Source organism: Mytilus californianus, unplaced genomic scaffold (assembly GCF_021869535.1).
Source record: "Mytilus californianus isolate M0D057914Y unplaced genomic scaffold, xbMytCali1.0.p SCAF_9, whole genome shotgun sequence".
NCBI classification, from domain to species: domain Eukaryota; kingdom Metazoa; phylum Mollusca; class Bivalvia; order Mytilida; family Mytilidae; genus Mytilus; species Mytilus californianus.
This window is the reverse complement of record NW_026262745.1, coordinates 26,459,421-26,483,858: the sequence shown is the minus strand read 5'-3', so window position 1 is coordinate 26,483,858 and position 24,438 is coordinate 26,459,421. Positions and strand designations below refer to the sequence as shown.

The window sequence follows — 24,438 nt, the reverse complement described above, 5'->3', positions numbered from 1 at the left end:
TCTCACTTTATATACACATAATGCACATGTCACAGGAAGTAGTCATCTGATTATAGGAACTAGTGCTTTCACAACTAAAGCAAATGTATTAAATAGAAAGTAAAAAACTTCTGTAAAGAGTGCACAGTACATTCACATACAATTTAATAGATTGGTCACTGCTATCTTGTTTAAACAGTTTATCTAGAATTTGTAATGATGATTATGTAAATGAAATTTACTTAATGTTTGTTATAGCTTTTCATTCATTTAATTTTTGCATGAAGCATGAAATATATATTCTACCATACCATTTTTGGATAATGTTTAAAGTGAAATCTAGGATTATTATATACCCTATGTATATCAATGGCTAGTGGTCAAAATCTCCTACTTATATTACCTTGAAAGCTTTCCCATTTATCAATGTCAGACCCCATCCCCATCATTATTCTTATGTAACCATACCAAATCCCTGTTATATATCAATTAATGATGATGAGTAGCTGCAGTAAAGAGCAGTAGGTTTTATCACTATTGAAGGGGACATCACTATGATTGAATCGGTCCTAAAATAGGTGTCATATGATGAAAACTGATTCAGTGAATTTTTTTAAAAGGGGACCTTACTCTGAATTTTGTTACCGTAATAGTTACCCCATTCTCATGGCTTGACTAGTCATTTCTTATTAGTCTTTTTCTATCCCTGGATCATAAGCCTTGAAAACTGAACCATGTCAGTCCAAAGACTTATATTAGCCAAGGTTTGGAAGTGATATAGGCAATAAACATTTTACTTTTTAACAATCGAAGGCATGTTTGGTAAAATCACACACTAAAGCATGATTTGTGTACAACGTCCTAACAATGGTTTAATGATATTTTTAATTTGATGTACAAGCATTCAAGTCACCAATAGTGATTTAGATTCTGAAATGGTGATTGTTCTAAACTCTAGGGTTTTAATTTATTTTGAACTAATCTGCATTATTATAGACAATTTTTTAAGGTCCTATAAGTTTTCCGTGGATATTCATTAATTGGATGTTTTTTAATTTAGCCGTAAAGGATCAGGTGAAAGGTACAATCAGTAAAGTGTAACCCTATAGATGTAATAACTTAACAAGTCAGAACAAATAACATCATTTCTCAAACTAATACTACAGGCAAAGTTTTAATTTTTATAATGTATAGTAAATTTAGAATATACTTTTAATCCATCCTGAACTGTTTAAACATTTCTGTAGATTGTAAAAAAATGCATAAGTTCTAGTATTTCCATTATGTCTTGTAGTAGAGTTTTTAAATTTTTCATTCACCAAAAAATTTCAGGAAGGAAAATTCATTTAGGAATTAAGGTTTTAAAAGAGTTATTTTAATTTTATATTAAAGAAAAAGGAGAATTTCTACAATATTTTTTATATTAGATTAGCCAATGCTTTTCTGTTTTATATTTTCTCTTATTTTAAGAACTGATCTCCAAACCTTGTGTTTACCCTGTTTTTATTTCAGACTAACTAACCTCTTCTACTTTTAACTTTTAATTTTAACCTGTTAAACCTATAGCTATTAATATACCTAGTAGAACTGTCTGTCTTTATTAACTGTAGAGTTGTTTCCCTTTTGCAGTCCTTCGCCACCGTAAGTATTTGCTGATTTATTGTATTCTCACACAGCCTAAAGGAAGATGTATGCATGGTTTAATGGTGTATAGTGTTGTACTTTTGTAAAAAAAAAAAGTGGTCATATTATAAAATAATAAAATTGTCGGCTTGGCATATTAACATTTCATGAAAACAAATTATTTCTTTAAAAAAAAAGATGTGTTCTAGAAACATCTGGCCATCCAGTCATAAAAATTTTGTGTATGATTATCGTACTTGGGCTCATAATTCATCCAATCAAAATAATGGATTTAGTATTTTGAGCACAAATTTTGTACTCTTGAATACTGAGTAAAGATTTATGACCATGAGCCCTGAATTTCTGATTTTGTTTTCTTTTAAAAAACTTCCATACTTCATTATTGTAAAAATGTATGCTCAGGAGTTATTTTGTTGCATCAACTCCAAAAATAGAAGACTCTTATATTGGAATTATATTATATACTGCTAAATGTATAAAGAATTCCTAACTAAAGTCCATATATTTATCCCATCATATTTATAAACAACTTTTGTAATCTGCTTTCTGTGTTAATACATAAATACCTGTTATCAAAAGTAATATTAAAAAAAAACAAAATCCCATGTAACCTATATATGCATATTACTGGCCAGTTTATAAACATTTGAATTATAGCATTACCTATCTCTATACACACAATGAAAAAAAGCACAATCCCATGTAACCTTTATATGTATATTACTGGTCAGTTTATAAACTGTTTTGAATTCTGCTTTACATATCTCTATCAACACAATAGAAAAATTATGTGTTACTTTTTGTAATTATTAAATTTAGAGAGGGCCATACACTCAGCAGGTTTAAAATTGGTTTCAACAACTCTGGAGAAATCTCTAGTTTTGTTTTTTGAGAAGAAAATTGTAATCCTATTCAATATACCATTATTTTTCAGTGGCAGTCAAAATTCTGACTACCCTCTTAGTCTACCCTAACTTATTGATCTGTTTTATATTTGGTAGTTGTTTATAATGTTCTTGAAGTGTTTGCCAATGAACATTAAGCACATGACAATCAATCCTTATAACAAAAGATTTATAATCTGGCTTTTTGTTTGATATTCACATGCTAAAACTTACATGTATGTTCAATTTAATTGCTATTAAACTCAATCCTAACATGATTTAAATGAATCAGGCTTTTATATCTTTTCTGCCCTTTAAATGAAAACACTTGTAAAATGTCAGTTTTATTTTCATAAACAAGGCAGTTGAAGAACTGGCACAAATTAATAGTTCTTCATTGAATTTACATTGTAAATAGCACAAATAAGGGTTCAGTCCCTTTTCAAAGCTGTTTACATGTTGATAAGATGTCGCATTATCTGAATTGTTGCTCTTTCTGTTATTCAACTGAAATTATTGTTTGAAAATTAATTTCCGGTATTTTACAGTGAATTGTGTTGATGTGTACTTAGTATGTTTGTATTGTCTTTGCATTGTTTAATTATTAGAATGTTTGAGATATTATCAACGTAAAGAAATAATAGCAGATTTGTAAGAAAGTCTATTGTCCAACTATGGTGTTTAACCAAACTTTTTCTGTCTCAGCTTGTCCCCATCCAAGTTATTTTACAATTTTTGCAAGATTTGCATATAGTTGAAAGATTGAAAACTTAAACTGAGTATTCAAAAATATTTGTACATATTAAAGCAACCTTGTCAACACTGTTAAGATATCATCTTAGTTTTCCATTTATCAGGTTACTAGCACAAAGACTTTACAGCATTCCATCTATAAAAAAGAAGATGTGGTATGATTGCCAATGGGACAACTCTCCACAAGAGACCAAATGACACAGAAATTAACAACTATAGGTCACCGTACGGCCTTCACCAATGAGCAAAACTCATAGCAAGTATTGCCAAACAAGTTAGAAAAGGGAATATGATTTGCCAGAAAAGTTTATGACCTGGGATCACTTAAAAAGGGACGCTGATTGGATGTTGTAATATCTTTGTGCTGGTGGAGTAGAGAACTGCAAAGTAACCCTGATGTAAAAGAAGAATTTTTCATTTGAGACCTATCAAAATTTGTAAAATAAAGACCAAATGTATAGAAAACAAAAAGTTGTGTAATGTCATTTTTGTCATGTCTGCAACTTTATGTCGCGGAAACGAGTCATAGAGATCCGATATTCTGTTGTAGGTGGCATCTTCATTTAGGTTCAGTCTGTGTTTTAAGTTTTTTAGACATCAATAACTTTGTCAAACCTTCATGGAATTTTATTAAACTTTGGCATAAGCTTTTTAATATTAAGAAATAATGTCTAAAGCAAAATTTTCAAAAAAACTTTTTTATCTCATTTTCAGTATTTTGCTGATACAACTTAGTTTTTTGCAGATCATTTACAGACAGTCCGTCTGTGATTAAAGTTTTATGACACTACACATTTGTAAATCTTCGTGGATTATTATGAAACTTGGGCAGAAGATGATCTTCAAGACAAAGAAAAAAGCATCTGAAGAAAAAATATTGATTTTTTTTATATAAATTCTTTTTTTTTTAACTGATCAATGGACTTACATTTTACAGTCAACATTACACTTTAACACTGACATTAACAATCGCAGATGAGAAGCAATTTTTTACTTCATGCTTTACACCACTGTACTGCTATGCACTATTTTTAGGAATATTTTTATAAAAAAGAATATTTGATGTCTCCCAAGTAATCTCTAAATGACAAAAATAAGTGTTAATATTTATAAATTAGAATCAGTGTCTGCTGATACAAAATGTATAATGACTTTAAACTCCAGATGTTGTGTGAGAATATATCCTTTTTTAATTGTATTGTTGCTAGTTTATGTTTTAGCCATTTTGTGATGTTGCTCAAACTTTAAATGTTGTGTCATAATGCGATTTTTTCAGAGTTGAGTTATTGTTCTTTGTAAACAACATTAATAATACATGCATGCTTAACGTAGATGTTTGATCATTTTAATATGAGTGAAAAAACATTTATTGAACAGCTGAAATATTTGAAGGTAAAAAAAAATCCAAATAGGTTACATCGTATATTATATTTTTATCAGAAAACAGAACTATGTGTATCCCATATTTATATTTATCCTTATTTTAATCGTCAAAATTATAAGTCAGTACGTATGAAATGAAACTGCAGTATATAACTATTACTCTCTCTTCATTTCATAACAGAAAATCCAAAGCACAGAAAGAAAAAGAAGAAAAGCAGAGAGAGGAAGAGATTCAAGCACAGCTTCAGAGAGAAGCAGAGAATCAATCTACCACAGACAATAAACCATTTGAGATGCCTTGTGATTCAAACCTTTGTCAATACCTGGAAGAAATAACAGAAAAAATTCAACCTTTACAGACAACCAGAGAACAAGTAGTTGCATTAGCCCAGTAAGTATCTGTAGCAAATTGTGTCAATATAGAGAAATAACTTAATTACTTTAAGAAAAGAACCAGATGCTCATAACTTTGTTGTAAATAACTTTCAAGTAAAAACGTTTCATTCATTATTTACAGGAGTGATGAAAGTCATGCACCTGATACTTAATATTGAAAGCAAGTTTTATTCAGTATACATTATCAACCATAATATTGTTACAATAAGATGAAGTACTAGGTTGAGATCTACTTTTCACTTTAAGCTGCTCAAATCATGGTTGTCAAAATTTCTACACAGAAGATAATCTTCACTCAAAATATTGGTATATTTGAGATTTAAATTGATTACTTCAGAAAGATGAGATGCAATAAGATTTTCTAAGATTTTTGCTTTACAATTGAGACAATTGTCATTTGATCTTATCTAGTTAAGAATTGCTCTATAAACTATGTTCATGAAGCCCAATTTTCCATATTCAGATATGTAAGTGACCATATGGGTGGCCCTATAGAGAAGGGAGAACTAGCCAACTTCAGCTGGGAACTACCAATCAGTCAGATTAGATATGAAATGAAATCTAATGTAGTACCTATTGGCAAGATCAAGACAGGGATACATATACACAGAGCTTTACTGTTCAAGGTAAAACGGCTAATTAGTAGATAATGCAGTTGTAATTTGATATTAATTTTCATCATATATTTAGTGGTATCAATTGAGTGAACTGGTTACACCTAAAAGGAGCCAAAAAAAAAGCTAATTTGCAATCATGAAATCATAGATATATGTCGTAATAAATTTATCATTGAATTGATAATCTCTCTTATAAATAAAGCAAAAACAAACTTTTTTTCAACCAGAAGTAACACCATGCATGTTCAGAATATAAAAGTCAATATTAAAGTGAATAAGAATCTGCTTAATTTTTGTCTCAAGCGCGACCAAAGTTGCAGTGATTAAGGTTAAAGTTATGTGATAAGGTCCATTTCTCAGATACTATAAGCAAGTAGGTCAACTATATGTGATGTATAGAATGATTGTAAGGGGTACATGTCAGTCTGGCAAGTTTCATCTGACCTTGACCTTATTTTCAATGTTCGTTGGTCAATGATAAGTTTTTGCATTTTGATCTGTTTTTCAAGTATAATAAGCAAGGTCAACTATTTTTGGTGTATGGAATGATTGTAAGGTGTACATGTCTGTTTGGTTAGTAACATCTGACCTTTACCTCATTTTCATGGTTCAGTGATCTGGAAGGATTTTTTCTCTATGGGCCCAGGGCCCCCCAAAAATAAATTCAATGAGCCATTTTTAGAATTAATGGGCCATGTTGTCAAATGAGTGGGCCATTCGTTTACAATAAAAAAAATAAATAAAAAAAGTGTATATTTCACTGTACTTACAAGTATGATTCTAATTAATATCATGGATATTGTTCCTGTGATTTTGTAATTTCAATTTCAATGAATATACAATAACTTCTTCCAAACTGGGCAATATTTACGATAACCTTTATTTACAATGTTAAAACTTGTACTATTCCCTTGTTCATGTTCATGGTTTTTTTTACATTAAATTTGGGTCTTTGTCGATACCATACTTATTCCAGACGTTCCGTATTAGAGGACGATTCTGACATTTCCTCTGCACTTGTATTATTATTACTTCATCACGATGACAAGAATAACAGTAGAGAGCAACGTTAATTGATAAGACACAACAACAATTCGCTGAAGGCATGTTTACAAAATGTCAAAACGAGCCAAAGACCAAAAAAATTGACAAGGACAGTTAAGCCCCTTTTATGGAGACAAATACTATGCTATTCATAAAAAGGCTTTTGGATTTTTCAATCGAAATAATAGCAAGCTTACTTAAAAGATTATAATTAGGTACTAGCCAATTTTCACAAATTTAAAGTTGTTTATAAAAAAATTATATCATGAATGATGGTTAATTACGTTTTTTGGGTTATCAGTCATACCGCATGTTGCTAATATTACCATAGGAAAACAACCGAGACGTCCAAAAAATATATAGGTGCTCCTATCATTGGAGTAAACACTACACAGTTGTGTACTCACACATGGCGGCACGAAATACGATCGGAAATCCATTTGACGATATCTCAACGTTTCAAAACGAAGTGAAAAATATCATGCGCCACGCGGGCGCTTACATTTGTCACTCTATGCGCCATTTCTGGTCGATAAGCGCAATTGGCGCAAGGCGCACGTCCTTCCCGATCACTGTGGTTTTGGTCTGTTTTTTCAAATACTATAAACAGATAACTATTTTTGGTGTATGGAATGATTGTAAGGTGTTCATGTCTATAAGGTATATATGTGTGTAAGGTGTACATGTCTGTCTGTCTGGCAGGTATCATATGACCTTGACCTCATTTTCGTGGTTCATTGGTTAATGTTAAGTTTTTGTGTTTTGGTCTGTTTTTCAAATACTATAAGCAATAGGTCAACTATTTTTGGTGTATGGAATAATTGCAAGGTATACATGTTTGTCTGACAGGAATTATCTGACCTTGACCTCATTGTCATGAATCTTCAAAAATGTTAAGTTTATGTGATACTTGTAGTTTAACCTTTATCTTTTAAAAGACTTTCGACATTAAATCAATGGTCATTAAGGCAGGCGAAACATTTCAGTGTGTACACTCTTGTTGTTTTTTAAAGTATTTTCTTTGATAAGAGTTGTCTTTTCTGTCATGTTGAATTACTTAGATAAACATCGTGTTTAAAAAGGTTTCCATTCTAATCTTAATAAAGATATATAGTGCCAGTGTTTTAACTACATTGACCGCTGACAAGTCCTATTGAAATCTGGACTAGGAGCAATTTCACAATATTGATATTCATATATTATACTTTCACTAATTTAAGAATTATGTTAAAATTTTACCTGTTTGTTTTAGGTGTTGGCTGACAGGATAGCAGTTGGATGTACATTGAACCGAGGGGAGTACAACCTGGCATGGAATGAGGTCATGTTACCAGATTCTGATGACACTGTAAGTTGTGGTTTTACACATTGAGCAATGTAGAATTATTAGTCTATTATGTAGTAAGAAAAAACAGTTATTTTACACAGCATAAATTAATGAAGTGAACAAAAAATAATTGGAATTTTGTGTTAGTTTAAAAAAAGGGTAAATATTTAGTTTAATTTCAAACATTAAACTGTAAAAAACACATAATTTGAAGGGCAATATGAAGAATTTTCAGCAAGGGTCAATAATAATGAAAAAAAACCCACAGGATCCAAACAACCATGACCAACAATCTATGTTTCTTAGAAAATATAGTATTACTCTCATGCTTGTTATGTTATCTGACTTCATTTCATTGAACTTTCAGAAGTATTAGTTGATTTTTTATAGTTGTAATTTATAGTTTCTTGTTTAGATAAATCTGAAGAGAGGGTGCCATTTTTTTCTTAGAACTGCCCAAAATCAATGTAGAAAATTACTGTAATCAGTGGGCTTGTGATAGCATGCTCGCCACATGTGTGGTAAGTTGTGAGTTTGGTACCAGATCAAACCAATGTCTTTACAATTAGCATTTACTGTTTCTCTACCAAGCATGCAACATTTAGAAGTAAGAGCAAAGACTTGTCGGCTCTGAGACAGTACTGTGTGTCTGAGTAGGGTGATATGTCTTTCTACAGACTATTACATTGTAAGCTAGTACATTGCAAATCTTACTCAGTGTGTCTGTGTAGTACAAAGAAGGATATTTTAATATCTAAGATAATAATCTTATCCTGAATATGCCAATTATATTTGTCACTGGACTTTGAGCAGCCATTTATCAATCAATCTTTTTTAATGATACATATTTTTGTACTTTCAGCCTGGAGCACCAAAGTTCCCACCCAGAACCTTTGTTGTAGATTTAGTCCATTGTCCGGGCAAATTATTGAGAGCCGATTCTCCTGACGCTGCACAATACCAACAACTCTAATCAGACTGTGATCATAAAAAGTGGAAGCCAAAAGTTATTATACAAGATCATGAAGTTTTAGATTTATAAACGTGACTAAGTTATGCATCTGCTCTAAGATAGAAATAATGGCATTCAATCACAAGGCAAAAATCTATTCTTCAGCATTTAGTGGGGTTTTTACACAATGTCAAAAATGTGTATACGAAGAGATCTACATTCCGTCCTTTAATCTTCTATGACTTTTTACAACTATTTTTACTTATATACAAATAGAAAAAATGTGATATGGATTTTGTTATTTATATTTGAATTCTTAATAAATGTTTTTATTTATACTTACCTCATTTTCTTTCCTTAGTTTGCACAAAATTAACAAAACAAACAAAACCAGAACCACAGTTTCAGTTGTCTGTCTACTTTTGAAAAATATTTTTGATCTGGATCAACGGCTTTTATGTGAACTATTGTTGTTAGATTGAATCATATTTGTTTTAACGAAGGATAGTGTGAGATAAAAACAGAATACTGATGCTTGTTCTCAAAACACATGTTTCTGGAATGAGTTTTTACAGGTATGCTCATTTTGTCTTAGATGCATGATTTTTTTTTTTATTAGTTGTTAGTGGCTTTGAACTAGCTGTCAGTAACTGCAAGTACTCTCAGATCTGTACTTAGTGCCGTTTTGTTGTTTGGATGTACAAGTACCCGGCCACATCCACTTGTATTTGTAGTATTTTTATTTGTATCCATCTGATGAGTTAAGCCTCTTTCAACTGATTTTTATAGTTCGTTCTTATGTTGTACTGTTACACCACTGTCCCAGGTTAGGGGGAGGGTTGGGATACCGCTAACATGTTTAACCCTGCCACATTCTGTATGTATGTGCCTGTCCGAAGTCAGGAGCCTGTAATTCAGTGGTTGTCGTTTGTTAATGTGTTACATATTTGTTGTTGGTTCAAAAGGGGGGCCCGCTGACTGTCCTAAGGGGGGGGGGGCTCCAGTCATGCTTCAGTGATTCCCTATATAATCAACCAAATTTTTCCCACAAAAGGGGGGGCCAGGGCCCCCCCTGGATCCGCCCATGTAAGTTGACTTATGGAGAAGGTAGAATGAGGTCATTTAGCACCTGTCCCTGATCTGGACATCATACATGAATTCAACAATAGACAAGTGTCTAGACAATTTGAATCTGTAAATCTCCTCTTCTAGAAAGACTGTGAACAGAGACTATCGATTATCAGCATCCTAAATGGCAAAACTGAAAATAAAACTACTTACTAGGTTCCTGACTTGAGGAAGGCACATGAACTTAGGGCAAAGTTGATTTAAGGTGGCTCGGGTGTCTTCCTCCATCTTGGATTCTGAAGTAGCAGATAACGTTGGTCTAGATCTTTGATTAAATGTGCAAATTTTGAGAGTGGTATGCAATTTATGTGTAAGACTTTTGTTATAATTATAGAAAATTGTATGTTTTATCATAATTATTGCTGTAATTTCTCAAAAACTCCTTATTTGTGTTTTATTAATTTTTTTTCACATTTGCCAAATAAGGGGAGATAACTTCAATAAAGTCATTTTTATAATAGAAAGTGTTGTGAATTTACCTATTTTAATCTGTAGCAAGAAAACAAGTTCGGTGACCCATTTTTTCTTTTTCTTAACTGAAAGCATGTTATAAGAGCTATCTTCTCACATTATATCTTAAAATTCTATCAGGTAGTTTTCTTTTTATCACGCAAAATTTGATTTTCCATGCATTATCTATACAAAATTTGACAGTTTTGCACTACCTGTAGCATGAAAAAAAAGCCCGGTGACCCATACTTTTTATTATATTTTTGAAAAAAGCATGATAAATACTTCATTTTGACAAATTATTAAAAACTTCTGTCAATTTTAATTAAGATGCCCTAGCCACCTTAAGTTCTTTTTAGATTTTAACCCTCCTAATATTCAATAGTTTTCTGAGGAATAACAACATATGCATAAAAATAATGGGAAAAAGAACTCTTCACTCCATTAAACAAGTCTAAAACATAACAATGACACGAGCATAGCAATAATAAACCGTGTGTGTAAAGAATGCTCCCATTTACAGAAAGCAAGCTCAAAGTACTCAGCCTGATGATATGAAATGCAAATCCCTCTGAATATTGGCAACTGTGTTTTGCTGTCAAATAGATTTAAAAATTTAGTCTTAGATGCATGATTTTTTATATTAGTTGTTATAGGCTTTGAACTAGCTGTCAGTAACTGCGAGTACTCTCAGATCTGTACTTAGTGTATTTTTGTTGTTGGGATGTACAAGTACCCGTTCACATCCACGTGTTATTGTTATAATGTATTTCTATTTGTATCCATCTGATGAGTTAAGCCTTTTTCAACTGATTTTTATAGTTTGTTCTTATGTTGTACTGTTACACCACTGTCCCAGGTTAGGGGAGGGTTGGGATACCGCTAACATGTTTAACCCCGCCACATTCTGTATGTATGTGCCTGTCCCAAGTCAGGAGCCTGTAATTCAGTGGTTGTCGTTTGTTGCTGTGTTACATATTTGTTTTTCCTTCATTTTTTTGTACATTTATTAGGCCGTTAGTTTTCTCAATTGAATTGTTTTACATTTGTGATTTCGGGGCCTTTTATAGCTGACTATGCGGTATGGGCTTTGCTCATTGTTTTAGGCCGTACGGTGACCTATAGCTGTTAATTTCTGTGTCATGTGGTCTCTTGTGGAGAGTTGTCTCATTGGCGATCATACCACATCTTCTGTTTTATATTTAAAGTTCACTATCTGAATAAAAATTATCTTGATCATTGAACTTAACTTGTAATGATATTGGTGTTGTGCTTTTAAAATAAAGTTTTCTATTATGAAACTTGAGGCTTTGCATTCTATGAGAAATTTCTGAAATTTATAGTGAAATAACTTAAATACATTCTGATGAAATTCCAATCGGTTAAAATCCAATATACCCTCTGTGAGCAGGGACAGATAATACTGTTAATTCAGAAATTGTTGCGATGTTTTTATTATTGCGAATACGTTGACAGGGTTATAATCGCAATAATTTGTACTCGCATTTTGAAATTTTTTATATGAATTAAACAGGATTTTTCTCAATATCGCAAAACTGCAAGGACAAAATCGCAATAATAAATGCATGCAATAATTCTGAATTTACAGTATATGGAACTTTCTCGGACTGATTCTTACTGAGACACCTGTTCTAGTGTTAAATATATTGTGCAGAATGTTTGAATAGGAAAATTGCATATAAGAAGGTAAATATAAAGATACGGTAATATTAAAACTGAAATTTGACAAAAAAATAGCAATTGAGAAATTTCAATAGTATCTCTCATTATCATTGAGCCAGTAAACTAAAAATCCACAGTCATCCTGTAGATGAATCACATATATACCAGTGTACGTTAAGCAAAAAATAATTTATCCATTTCACATTGATAACATGCAGTCAGTTCTTGGAACAAACTGCTGAATTTCCATGTTAATCGAACAGTGTTTCCTTATACAAACTGCTGCTTGGATCAGATTTTCTATTGACTGCACATAGAGATAGACTGCCAATCACATAATACAGAGACAGCATTTGACCTTATTACATACTCCCATGCATATTATATATGGATAGTCTTGCTGATATACTATGAAGAGGGAGATGTTTAAATAAAAACGCATTAAATTATAAAATGTCTGTCAAAATAATGTTCAAATTGTTATTGTCAACTCATTAAACCATTGCTTTCGACCGCTACCAGTTTAATAACTGGCTTGGATCAGATTATAGCAAAAATATATATGATATATTAATTTCTAGCTATACATTGTTTTCCTATTTTTTCCTATTTTCACGGTTAATTATTTTTTTTCTTCGTTTTGTCGTATTGTTTTTAAAAGTATTAGCACTTTTTTCTCAGGTGTAAATAGCATGTGGTTATGGGAAGCCGTTCTCTTCAACACTATGTTTACACCATTTTTCCATGGAAAAATTTACACACTGAGAATTAAAAAAAAACACACTGAGATTAAAAACCTAAAAACACACACTGAGAATTAAATATTACACACTCAATGGTGAAAAACTTTATTAAAATTATAAGAAAACATTGGAACAATCTGCAAAAATACAAACAATGCAGTGATTTTTTACCCAATTGCCTATTATAACATATATACGTAACAAAAATATAAAAGATTACCTTGGAAATCAGGGTAACAGTTGAAAGACTTTTGAAAAGGAATCATGCTTAAACAGTTTTAAGCAAAAAATCCCGATATACTGTTAGTAATAATCTGAATTATAGGCAACAAACTTATGAATATGAGTTAGCAAAAAAAGTTGTTAAGTCTTGAAATTTATTACGAATGTTGGTTGTAGGAACCGCATTTCATTATAATGACAAGAGTTCGAGAAACCAAGATATTAATCTGTTGAATCATTCATCTCATGAATATTTAATCGTAATTTGCATATTTATCTCAGTATGTATTTTTGAAATCTCCTTTTGATTAACAATTCTCAGTGTGTGTTTTCAATTTATTTCATCTCAGTGTGTCTTTTTAAAATCTCAGTGTGTATTTTAAATTCTCAGTGTGTGTTTTTCACTTTTTTAAATCTCAGTGTGTAATTTTAAAATCTCAGTGTGTAATTTCGATTTCTCAGTGTGTTATTTTAGGTTCTTAAATCTCAGAGTGATTTTTTCATTCTCAGTGTGTAATTGTTTTCGAAAAAAATGGTTTAAACATAGTTTTGACGAGAACGGCTTGCCATATGTGGTCCTGGATTTTTTCTCTTTCAAAGTTTGTGTGTGTGTATGCACAACCAGCTTAAAATATCTAAATGATATAAAATTATTACTTATGTGTGAATCTGTGTAGTTATTCTTGCACCGGAGAGTCCACTGACTTCGCGGGATTTATAAATACAAGTTCGTTTCGAATACACCGCCACACCACATGTAGGAGTTTCTTAGTATTTAACCTAAATTAATCCCATTTGGAGTTATCTTTAGAAAGGGTGAACCTACCAGCGGCTCTTTTCGCAAAAAATCGTAAGATTAAAATTACTCGTTAGTCATACACATTTCAGTATAACTTACGATCAATTTTAATCGTAAGATTTTTTGTGAAAGGAGTAGCAGATAGGTAACATGTAACATGATATTTACTCTATAAACATTACTAGTTACAAGTGAAGTGACTTTCATACTCATGGGAGGTTTCGTGATGTAAATCCTGGTTCAACTACCACTTTCATCCGCATGTGCATAGCGAGTCAGGACAATTGCCATATCCCCCATGAAGATCGTTTGAACAGATTTTCCCCCAGGTCTTTATTTGTTTATGATATATCTTGCAGCTTAGTTTTTTCCCTTATTCCTTAATTGTGTACACTTGTTTTATTTCAGCTCATTGTTAACATGATAAAAATCACGTATAATATTTTTCTTTTTTTATTGGCGTCAAAGTTCTTTCTTACTCCACTTTCACAACCAATACAGTCACCTGAGGGAGACTTCATCTTCATTAGCTACAGAATATATTGGAATAAACTATAATGAGAAAATTTGTTTTTAGAGTTGCAATATCAGTTTAAACCAAATATTTATGAAACATTCAACTTATCATCGAAAACGCTTTGTGATACTTATTTGTTTTATCCCTAGTTAAAATAATGCAATCTTGATATCTGATATAAATGTGGACCAACCATCAGCGTCTGAGTGTGGTTCGTTTATCGGGTGTAATCGATCTCTCGAATTGTCATGCTCTGCTTTTTCGGTCAAAATCGGACATTTTCTTCCAATATAAGAAAATAACCGGTATCTTAAGATCGGTGTCTCATTGACGTATACACAACATAACATACAAACATTTTTTGTTTGTTTTCGTGGATAACTCTTTCACACCATATTATTATTATATCAATAGCAACGGATTTGACATGAGAAATTTCATAACGCATTTTGAATGAATTTAACACGTTGAAAATGATTCGAGTCACTTCAAGAAAAATGTTCAATACAATATGAGAATTGAAGCATCAAATGCATGTAAATAATGTTTCATGAGCTTATCATTCCAACTTATTTGTCAAACTGTTCAGCAAGAATGCCAAACTTATTCTCATCTTAAACTTAATTATCACTTAACAGAATGTTTGCGGTAGCCATTATGAGGTGTCCATTTTTATCAGAAAGCTATGACACAAATTTTGTTAGACACATTTGGTGGAGTTCGTATACTTCAATGAGACATGAAACAAATAACACAATTCAGTAAATAGATACCATACCCCAACCCCCATTACAAAACGAAATTTAATAACAACCTTTATAAATAAATCTATAATATAGCCAAAATGAAACGGCTTGTAGAATATTTACTACATTTGTTTGCCTTATAAATAATATTGAAATAAAATGATGGGTGTAAAATAATGGACCTTTTTATGATTTCATGGAAGTAAAGTGATTAATACTTCCTCCAAAATAGTCCATAATAAGGGGGATGAAATGAAGAAAGTTTAGTAATTTAAGTTTATCAGAAAAGAATGATAATAATATGTTTATTGATATTTTTAGACATCTTGAGAACATTGAGAATTGTAGACTTCATACAAAACGTCGCTATCAAGGAAGAAAAGCTCAACGATGGTGAATTGAAAGTAAATGAATTAAATTTTAGTTTGAATAATAACATACATAAAGATTATTCAATTTCAGTGATTGGGTTTAGTGGAGAGAAAAAAAAACAGAATGTACAGAAATTCCGTAATTGAAAAGCTCTAACTCTCTACAACATTTTCATTTAACAATATTGCTTTCAGAAAAGTTTAGTCAGTTTGCTACAATAAGGAACTGTAAAATATATCATAAAATCATCCAAAACTTAAAATAATTTGAAATAAGTACAGAGGGAGATAGGGAAGATGGATATAACTTTAATATAAAAAGTGACATCTTTTAAATAAAAACAAACAATGGAAAAATTCAATTTAATAACTACACTTACAAGTTAAGCTCCGAAAATATTCTCGTGCTGCGATTCGAAATTCAGAATCCATGAAAGCATAGATAAACGGGTTCACGATATTATTAATAACATATATCTGACAAATCCACAACATTGTTAAAAAGCCTGACATAGATAACTTTTCCCAAAAGTCGATATAAATTCCTTCCAATGTAAGGACGACTGCTACTGGCGAATAGCAAAGCAGAAATACGAAAGTAATTAGCATAAACATTAATGTAAACTTGCTCTTCATTCGTTGGTTTCTTTTTGCCCGGGGATCTTTGTTTGCAATCTTTCTTTTCGTTTGTGGTTGCGAAGTCTTGACTTGTTTTTTATTTTCAGAAACACTATAAATTGGTTCAGATATGTTTATATCATATTCACATCTTTTATCGGTTCTTTGCGCATCCTTTCGTTCGGTGTCGTTTTCCCCGTGGTTGTTTCGCTCATCAAGTGATTTTAAAGTTGTTTTGATTTTTAACATCTCTTCTTCACTAGTTTTCTTTGCATCGGTCACATTTTCTGCTTTAACGTTATATTCTTTAGACTTTTTCAAACTTCCCGTTAAACGAATTCTCTTTGAAAATCGTACAATTTTTCGTTTGATGTTTTGCGCCTTTATATGACCGTATAAAGTACACCCTATTTTGCCGTATAAAAACATAAATGAAGAGTACATGACTATTACAAATACCGAGGCTGCTACTCCGTACGCGATAGATCCTGCTTTCGATTCAAATCTAATTTTGCTGGGATGTTTTCCAATCACTTTTCCTTCAATTGAAAAATCGTCTATGTCATAGGAAAATGCCAACGGTAGTGCAAATGTAAAAGCAAAAACGCACGAGAGAACTACCATTATTCGTCTTTTCTTAACACACAATGTTTTCTGTTTGCATATTTTTAAGTATCTTTGCAAAGCAATACACAGCAATAGCTGTATTGACATAAAAGATACACACCCATTAATGTAAAGCAAAAAGTCCCAAGCTAGTTCACTCCTCAAAGTGAATTGCAACTGGTTGATAATGATTCCATACACAGAACACACGATTGATGATACCAGATCCGATAAAGCTAGAACAGGGATAAAGTAACGTTCTTCAGATGTGTCTCTCATCTTTAGCTTGTATACAAGTAATACTGTGGTGTTACCTAAAACTCCTATAACAAGATACAGTGATATCATAACTACATTGATGGTTATATTTTGGTTATACTGTTGTAATAAGTCCTCAATCGAACTATTTTGTATTTGACTTGACATTTTGATCCAAGTGACCTCACTTCTCCAACAACTAATTACTAAATCGTCCTAGATAATTTTTACTAAATATTTGCATAGGAAATGTCTTAGTCTTTATGACACAAATAGATGTGATTTTCTGTGAATTCATAACTGTTATAAATATTTTTGATGAGTAATGTAAAGGGTACACCCAGAGTATACGTAAACGACACTCAATCATGCTCATTCATCTAAAGATGATAAAATGAAAGGAAATTGGTAATAAAACATATCCCTTATAAGTACAATACATTAATTAAGTATCATACATTTCCAGTCGGAACTGTTTATAAAATGACAGATATGTAACAAAAAATATGGAAGAATACAATTTGAAATACACCTATTAAATAATTAGATCATGTTAACTGTATGAACCCGGAATTGGAAGCGTATGATGTTAAAGTAAATGTATTATCTGCACAGTTAACAGTTAAGGAAGTAAAGAACATGTTTTCACACAAATACCGCAGCTTTAAAAAAACAAAATCAGAATATTATTTCGCTTGTTTGATAAAAAAGAGTGCATGCAACGGCCGTACAAATCTTTCATATCTAAAAACGTAGCAACACATACAATGTATGAAACTCATTTGCCATTTGTTTTCCCAGTCTTCCAATGATGACCACTCTCTGCTTGGTTTGCGATGGTTCGAAAGAGTAGGCTGTCGTTGGCAAATAATTTGGTCTCTGATGCAGTTGCTGTTTCTGGCATCTCATTAATGTAGGTCAGGAACAGTAATGTTCCAAGAACTGTGCCTTGGGGTACATCAGAGACTACTGGTATTCGCGCGGGAGGCAGCTCCTCAAGTATAACGCTCTGTTTTCTGTTACGAAAGGAGCGAATCCATCTGTTGGTTTTATGGGTAATGTCGATATATTCCAACTAATAGGTGGTGATGTGGCATCTTTTCAAATGCTTTTGTAAAATCTAGAAGGACAGTTTCCTTTAAATTTTGATGGGAGGTCGTTAATGGTTATGATAAGTTGGGATTCCCAAGATCGTCTTTTGCGGAATCCGTATTGCGCATTAGCAAGAATATTATTTCAGTCAAATTGTCCTATTATGTTGCTATTTGCAATATATTCTAAGACCTTGTATAAGATGGAAATAAGATATACCGGTCTGCAATTAGATGATAAGTGTCTTTCGTCTTGTTTGAAAAATGGAACTACATGTGCATCTCTCCAATCTTGTGGGACCAGTATTCAGTGATGTGTGATAAAGGTGTGTAAGAAAATGGAGCAAGTTATTCTGCTGCTGCTTTCAGTATAAAGGATGGTATTGATTCGGGACCAGTGGTTTTATGATGTTTAATATTTGTCAATAGTTTGTGAACATCGTTAGTGCTAATTTTAATATCTTTTATGGTAAAATATGGACTTTTCCCTTTATTTGGGTAGTTTTTAAGGATTTCGTTGGTAAATACTGACTGAAATTGATCACTTAGAATATCAGTTTTGCTCTTGTTGTCACTTTGAAGAAATCCCATTTTATTTTGTAACGGTGCAACTCCTGAACAATCTTGGACTTTGCTCTTTGTGTTCGACCAGAATTTCTTTGTGTTGTCTTTATAATCATAGCTGACTTCTTCCATGTACTTCATTTTCGATTGCAGCTGATTTTCCACTTCTTCTTGTAGTCTCTTAAACATATCCCTGATTCTTTTCCTTTAAATTTTTCGTGCCTTCTTGTGTACTTTTTGTTTCTGGTGTATTTTGCGTCTAATAGTTGTATTAATTCAGGAATGGGTGTGTCTTCCTTGATTCATTTTTGATGGTACTCTCTTTTATATGGTGGTTTGTATGGCCGTTGTGATTGCCTGCCAAAACGATTTGACATTTGTGTCTCTGATGTCTTTGAATGTTGTTATGAAAGGTTGAAGATCTTCATTTAGTTTGTGTATTTCAGCTTTTTTCCATATGAATATTTTTCCTCTTACTGGTTTTTGGTTTTTGTTGTTTACATGCAATATCTAGTAGGGCAATGTCATGGTCGCTGTTTCTTTCATCTTAAGCTTGTATACTAGTAATACTGTTGTGTTACCTAAAACTCCAATAACAAGACACAGTGATATTATAACTACATTTACGGTTATATTTTGGATATACTTCTGTAATAAATCCTCAATCGAACTATTTTGCAATTGACTCGGCATTTTGATCCAAGTGACCTTACTTTTCCGAAAACATAATAGAAAATTGTCTTAGATAATTTTGACAAAATATTTCCTTTGGAAATTCCTTAAACGTTATGACACAAATAGTTGTGATTTTGTGTTAATTCATACATGTTATAAATATTATTGATGAGCAATATAACGGATATATCGTCTACTTGAACGACACTCAACCGTACTCATTCAAGATGATACAATGAAAGGAAATTGATAATAAAACATATTCCTCATAAATACAATACAAATGATTATCGTACATTTCCAGTCGGAGTCTTTAAAAAGTGACATAATATAGAAAATTAAAAGATACCTCCATTGGATGATTAGATAATGTTAACTGTATGAACCCGGAATTGGAAGTATAACATAAGATAAGATATTTTTATTCCAATTAAAGGGCCCATGAAGAGCAAAGTAATTTATTACAGTGATTTTGATAATTGACACAATAATTTTGTTAATCATATATACATATGAAAATAATCATCTCAATTCTAAGATCTTAAACCACAGCCAGACCAGAGCCATACGCATATAAGTAAAAAAGCATAACAGTTATATATAATATCAACAGGCAAATATTCTCAATGGGTTACATATAAACATATCTGTACTATATTGATAGTTTTCTGAATTCAAAACATTTATTAATTTAAATTGCAATAACTTTCCATACCTCTAGGTTTTCTTGAGTAAAAAGCCATTAAACTTGGCACTTGTGTTTAACATTTCGAAATTTTTACAACTTATCAAAATTTTAATCTTTTCTCAAGAGATTATAAAGGGGACATTGACAAATAAAAATGTTCTTCGTCTTCAACTTTATCCAACGTGCATTTTTTACATAGTCTTTGTGATTCATCATATAGTTTTTTGCATATCTATCCGTCTCTATTTTTAGGGGATGTGCACTTATTCTGATCTTGCATAGTGCCTGTCTATCTTTAAATTCTTTTAATTCCAGATATTTTTCAGTACCAAAAAAAATGTGTGATTGAAAAATAAGTCAAGAATTTACCTTTCTCTGAATTTAACAGTATTTTATCTAAAGTCTCTCCAATAATTCAGAAAACTTTTACATAATTTATTCATAACTATAGTATATAATCGGCCAACACTTACATTTAAGTTTGATAAGTCTAGTTCTTTCATTAAAAAATCAATACTAGAAAAGCGCTTTTCTGGATTTACCTTCATCAGGAACGCTCAAAGCCAAACATTTGAAATCCGAGGAATGTATAAGTACCGAAACAGTTGAAGAGCTATATGACAAAAATACCTAAAACAAATAGCCAAATTCATCTAAGGTCAACTTTGCCTGAGGGAGTTAGTTAGTCAATTCTGTTGTAGTTTAGATCAACAGGGTCAGTACATAATGCAAATGTTTCTGGCAGATCATATATAATGATGTTAAAGTAAATGTATTATCTGCTCAATAAAACCAGTTGAAAGGAAGTTATGAACATGTTCTCGCACACTTGCCGCAGCTTAAAAAAACAAAATTATAATAGTCTATTGCTTGTTAGATAAAAAAGAGTGCATGCAACGGCCCTACAAATCTTTCATATCTAAAAACGCAGCAACACCTACAGCCAACTTTGTTAACCTCTATGATATATGGTCTTTGGAAAGAAAGATTAGCCGTAGGCATATGTACTGGTTCTTTCTTGGTAGAAGCAAATTTTGCCGCTGTTCCGGTTATCGTTTGGGGTCAGATATTGTTGACGGTCTATGTCGATTAGATCAAACTGGATCTTGAATAGCATGTATAATCTGTTTGTTTTCTTCCGTTCTTCAAGGCTTTTCCATTGTAATGTTTAACCATATTTGTGATATAGCCAGGTATTCGATCTGTATAGTGTGCACAAACATTGCTGCTCTTTTATGTGCCTATTCTATTGCCTTGATCTTATTTCGGTTTGTTTGATCCCAAACTGTGCATGCATATTCCACAGCAGGTCTTACCATTAATACATATGCAGCTGCCTTCACAGGTTTTGTTCAGCCTTTGAGAAATCCTAGTTATTTCCTTTGCGAACTGTACTGCCGATGTGTTTTTCACAGGTTAGGTAGTTATTGATTGTTTCTCCTATGTATTAGCTGGCTTCAACTGTGTCTAGAGTATGATCATGGATATTGTATGTTGTTTTTATCACTGTCGATATTTCTGAGATATTCTTGTAAAAAGCATTTTTTGGTGTTAAAACTCATTTGCCATTTGTTTCCCCAGTCTTCTAATGATGTTAAGTCTTTTGGAGAAGGTCACTATCTGCTTGGTTGGCGATGGTTCGAAAGAGTAGGCTGTCATCGGCAGATAATTTAGTCTCTGATGCTGTTGTTGTTTCTGGCATGTCATTAATGTAGGTAAGGAACAGTAATGTTCCAAGAACTGTGCCTTAGGGGTACATCAGAGAGTATTGGTACTTGCGCGGAGTCAGTTCATTTAGTATAACGCTCTGTTTTCTGTTATATGTATGGATCAAATCCATCTGTTGGTTTTAGGGCAGTAGTAGGTGGTGATACGGCATCTTATCAAAGGCTTTTGCAAAATCTAGAAGGATTATATCTACTTGACAGTTTCCTTTAAATATTAATGCGAGGTCGTTAATGGTTATGATAAGTTGGGATTCCCAAGACCGTCTTTTGTGGAATCCGTGTTGTGCATTAGCAGTAATTTTATTTCTGTCAAAGTGGTCTTATTTTGTTGCTATTTACAATATGTTCTAAGACCTTGTATAAGATGGAAATAAGATATACCGGCCTGTAATTAGATGATAAGTGTCTTTCATCTTTTTTGAAAAAAAACTACATGTACATGTGCATCTCTCAAATCTTGCTGGACTTCGCCAGTATTCAGTGATGATTGATAAAGGTCTGTAAGAATGGGAGCACACTGGTATGCTGTTGCTTTCAGTATAAAAGATGGTATTGAATCGGGACCAGTTGCAGCTTCTAGTCGGACTTCATAAGACGTCAACAATGTCTGAGCAGAAGGTTGATGAACCAGGGTTATGTCAAAGAACGTCAAGTCCTTTTTCTAAAAAGGTTAATCGGAAAATAGCAAGACCATGTTGATGAATATTCCGTATCAACTTCACAAATAATACATGATGGTCTTGAAGCATGGATTCTAGGTACTGACGTTGTTTATCGTGTTATAGCGTTCTTTATATTTGTCTTTGTATATTTTTTACTTTTACTGTTTAGTCCATTTTTTGGTAATATACTTTTGGCGTGGCTCGGTATTTATACATCCGCCATTGTGTTATGGAGCTATGGTAATTTTTGTAATCTTGTCTTTTATTTTTGTTTATCTACTTTGTCTATAGAGTGTTTATCTGCCATTTTGTTTTTCTTTGTTGAAATAGTTATTTTTTTTATAGTGATTAAGATTATAACACAATGTTGACTGTTGTACCCCAATTTTTGACATTTTTACCTATAATTATTTAATTGCTCACACATTGTTGTCAATATAATGGAATTATACGTGACTGTCATACAAGTAAGAGGTTTATCTAGCTATAAAACCAGGTCTAATCGACCATTTCCTTACGTAGAAAATGGTCGATTAGACCTGGTTTTATAGCTAGATAAACCTCTTACTTGTATGACAGTCACGTATAATTCCATTATATTGACAACAATGTGTGAGCAATTAAATAATTATAGGTAAAAATGTCAAAAATTGGGGTACAACAGTCAACATTGTGTTATAATCTTAATCACTATAAAAAAAAATAACTATTTCAACAAAGAAAAACAAAATGGCAGATAAACACTCTATAGACAAAGTAGATAAACAAAAATAAAAGACAAGATTACAAAAATTACCATAGCTCCATAACACAATGGCGGATGTATAAATACCGAGCCACGCCAAAAGTATATTACCAAAAAATGGACTAAACAGTAAAAGTAAAAAATATACAAAGACAAATATAAAGAACGCTATAACACGATAAACAACGTCAGTACCTAGAATCCATGCTTCAAGACCATCATGTATTATTTGTGAAGTTGATACGGAATATTCATCAACATGGTCTTGCTATTTTCCGATTAACCTTTTTAGAAAAAGGACTTGACGTTCTTTGACATAACCCTGGTTCATCAACCTTCTGCTCAGACATTGTTGACGTCTTATGAAGTCCGACTAGAAGCTGCAACTGGTCCCGATTCAATACCATCTTTTATACTGAAAGCAACAGCATACCAGTGTGCTCCCATTCTTACAGACCTTTATCAATCATCACTGAATACTGGCGAAGTCCAGCAAGATTTGAGAGATGCACATGTACATGTAGTTTTTTTTCAAAAAAGATGAAAGACACTTATCATCTAATTACAGGCCGGTATATCTTATTTCCATCTTATACAAGGTCTTAGAACATATTGTAAATAGCAACAAAATAAGACCACTTTGACAGAAATAAAATTACTGCTAATGCACAACACGGATTCCACAAAAGACGGTCTTGGGAATCCCAACTTATCATAACCATTAACGACCTCGCATTAATATTTAAAGGAAACTGTCAAGTAGATATAATCCTTCTAGATTTTGCAAAAGCCTTTGATAAGATGCCGTATCACCACCTACTACTGCCCTAAAACCAACAGATGGATTTGATCCATACATATAACAGAAAACAGAGCGTTATACTAAATGAACTGACTCCGCGCAAGTACCAATACTCTCTGATGTACCCCTAAGGCACAGTTCTTGGAACATTACTGTTCCTTACCTACATTAATGACATGCCAGAAACAACAACAGCATCAGAGACTAAATTATCTGCCGATGACAGCCTACTCTTTCGAACCATCGCCAACCAAGCAGATAGTGACCTTCTCCAAAAGACTTAACATCATTAGAAGACTGGGGAAACAAATGGCAAATGAGTTTTAACACCAAAAAATGCTTTTTACAAGAATATCTCAGAAAT

General features: G+C 32.3%; 1 protein-coding gene across 6 annotated transcripts in view; it reads left to right on the top strand.

The window, feature by feature from the left end:
* Positions 1 to 9,321, top strand: part of LOC127715265 (armadillo repeat-containing protein 3-like) — a 58,867-nt gene extending 49,546 nt beyond the window's left edge. For 4 of the 6 annotated variants that reach the window (XM_052221300.1, XM_052221298.1, XM_052221296.1 and 1 more), the window contains 5 exons: positions 1,040 to 1,060; positions 4,825 to 5,034; positions 5,503 to 5,665; positions 7,953 to 8,048; positions 8,890 to 9,321. In XM_052221300.1, coding sequence (XP_052077260.1) covers positions 1,040 to 1,060; positions 4,825 to 5,034; positions 5,503 to 5,665; positions 7,953 to 8,048; positions 8,890 to 9,000 — 601 coding nt within the window. In that variant the 3' untranslated portion in view covers positions 9,001 to 9,321. Of the gene's footprint in view, positions 1 to 1,039; positions 1,061 to 1,589; positions 5,035 to 5,502; positions 5,666 to 7,952; positions 8,049 to 8,889 lie in introns of those variants that run through there. The other 2 variants (XM_052221297.1, XM_052221299.1) reach the window with 2 other exon arrangements.
* Positions 9,322 to 24,438: the final 15,117 nt, after the last annotated feature.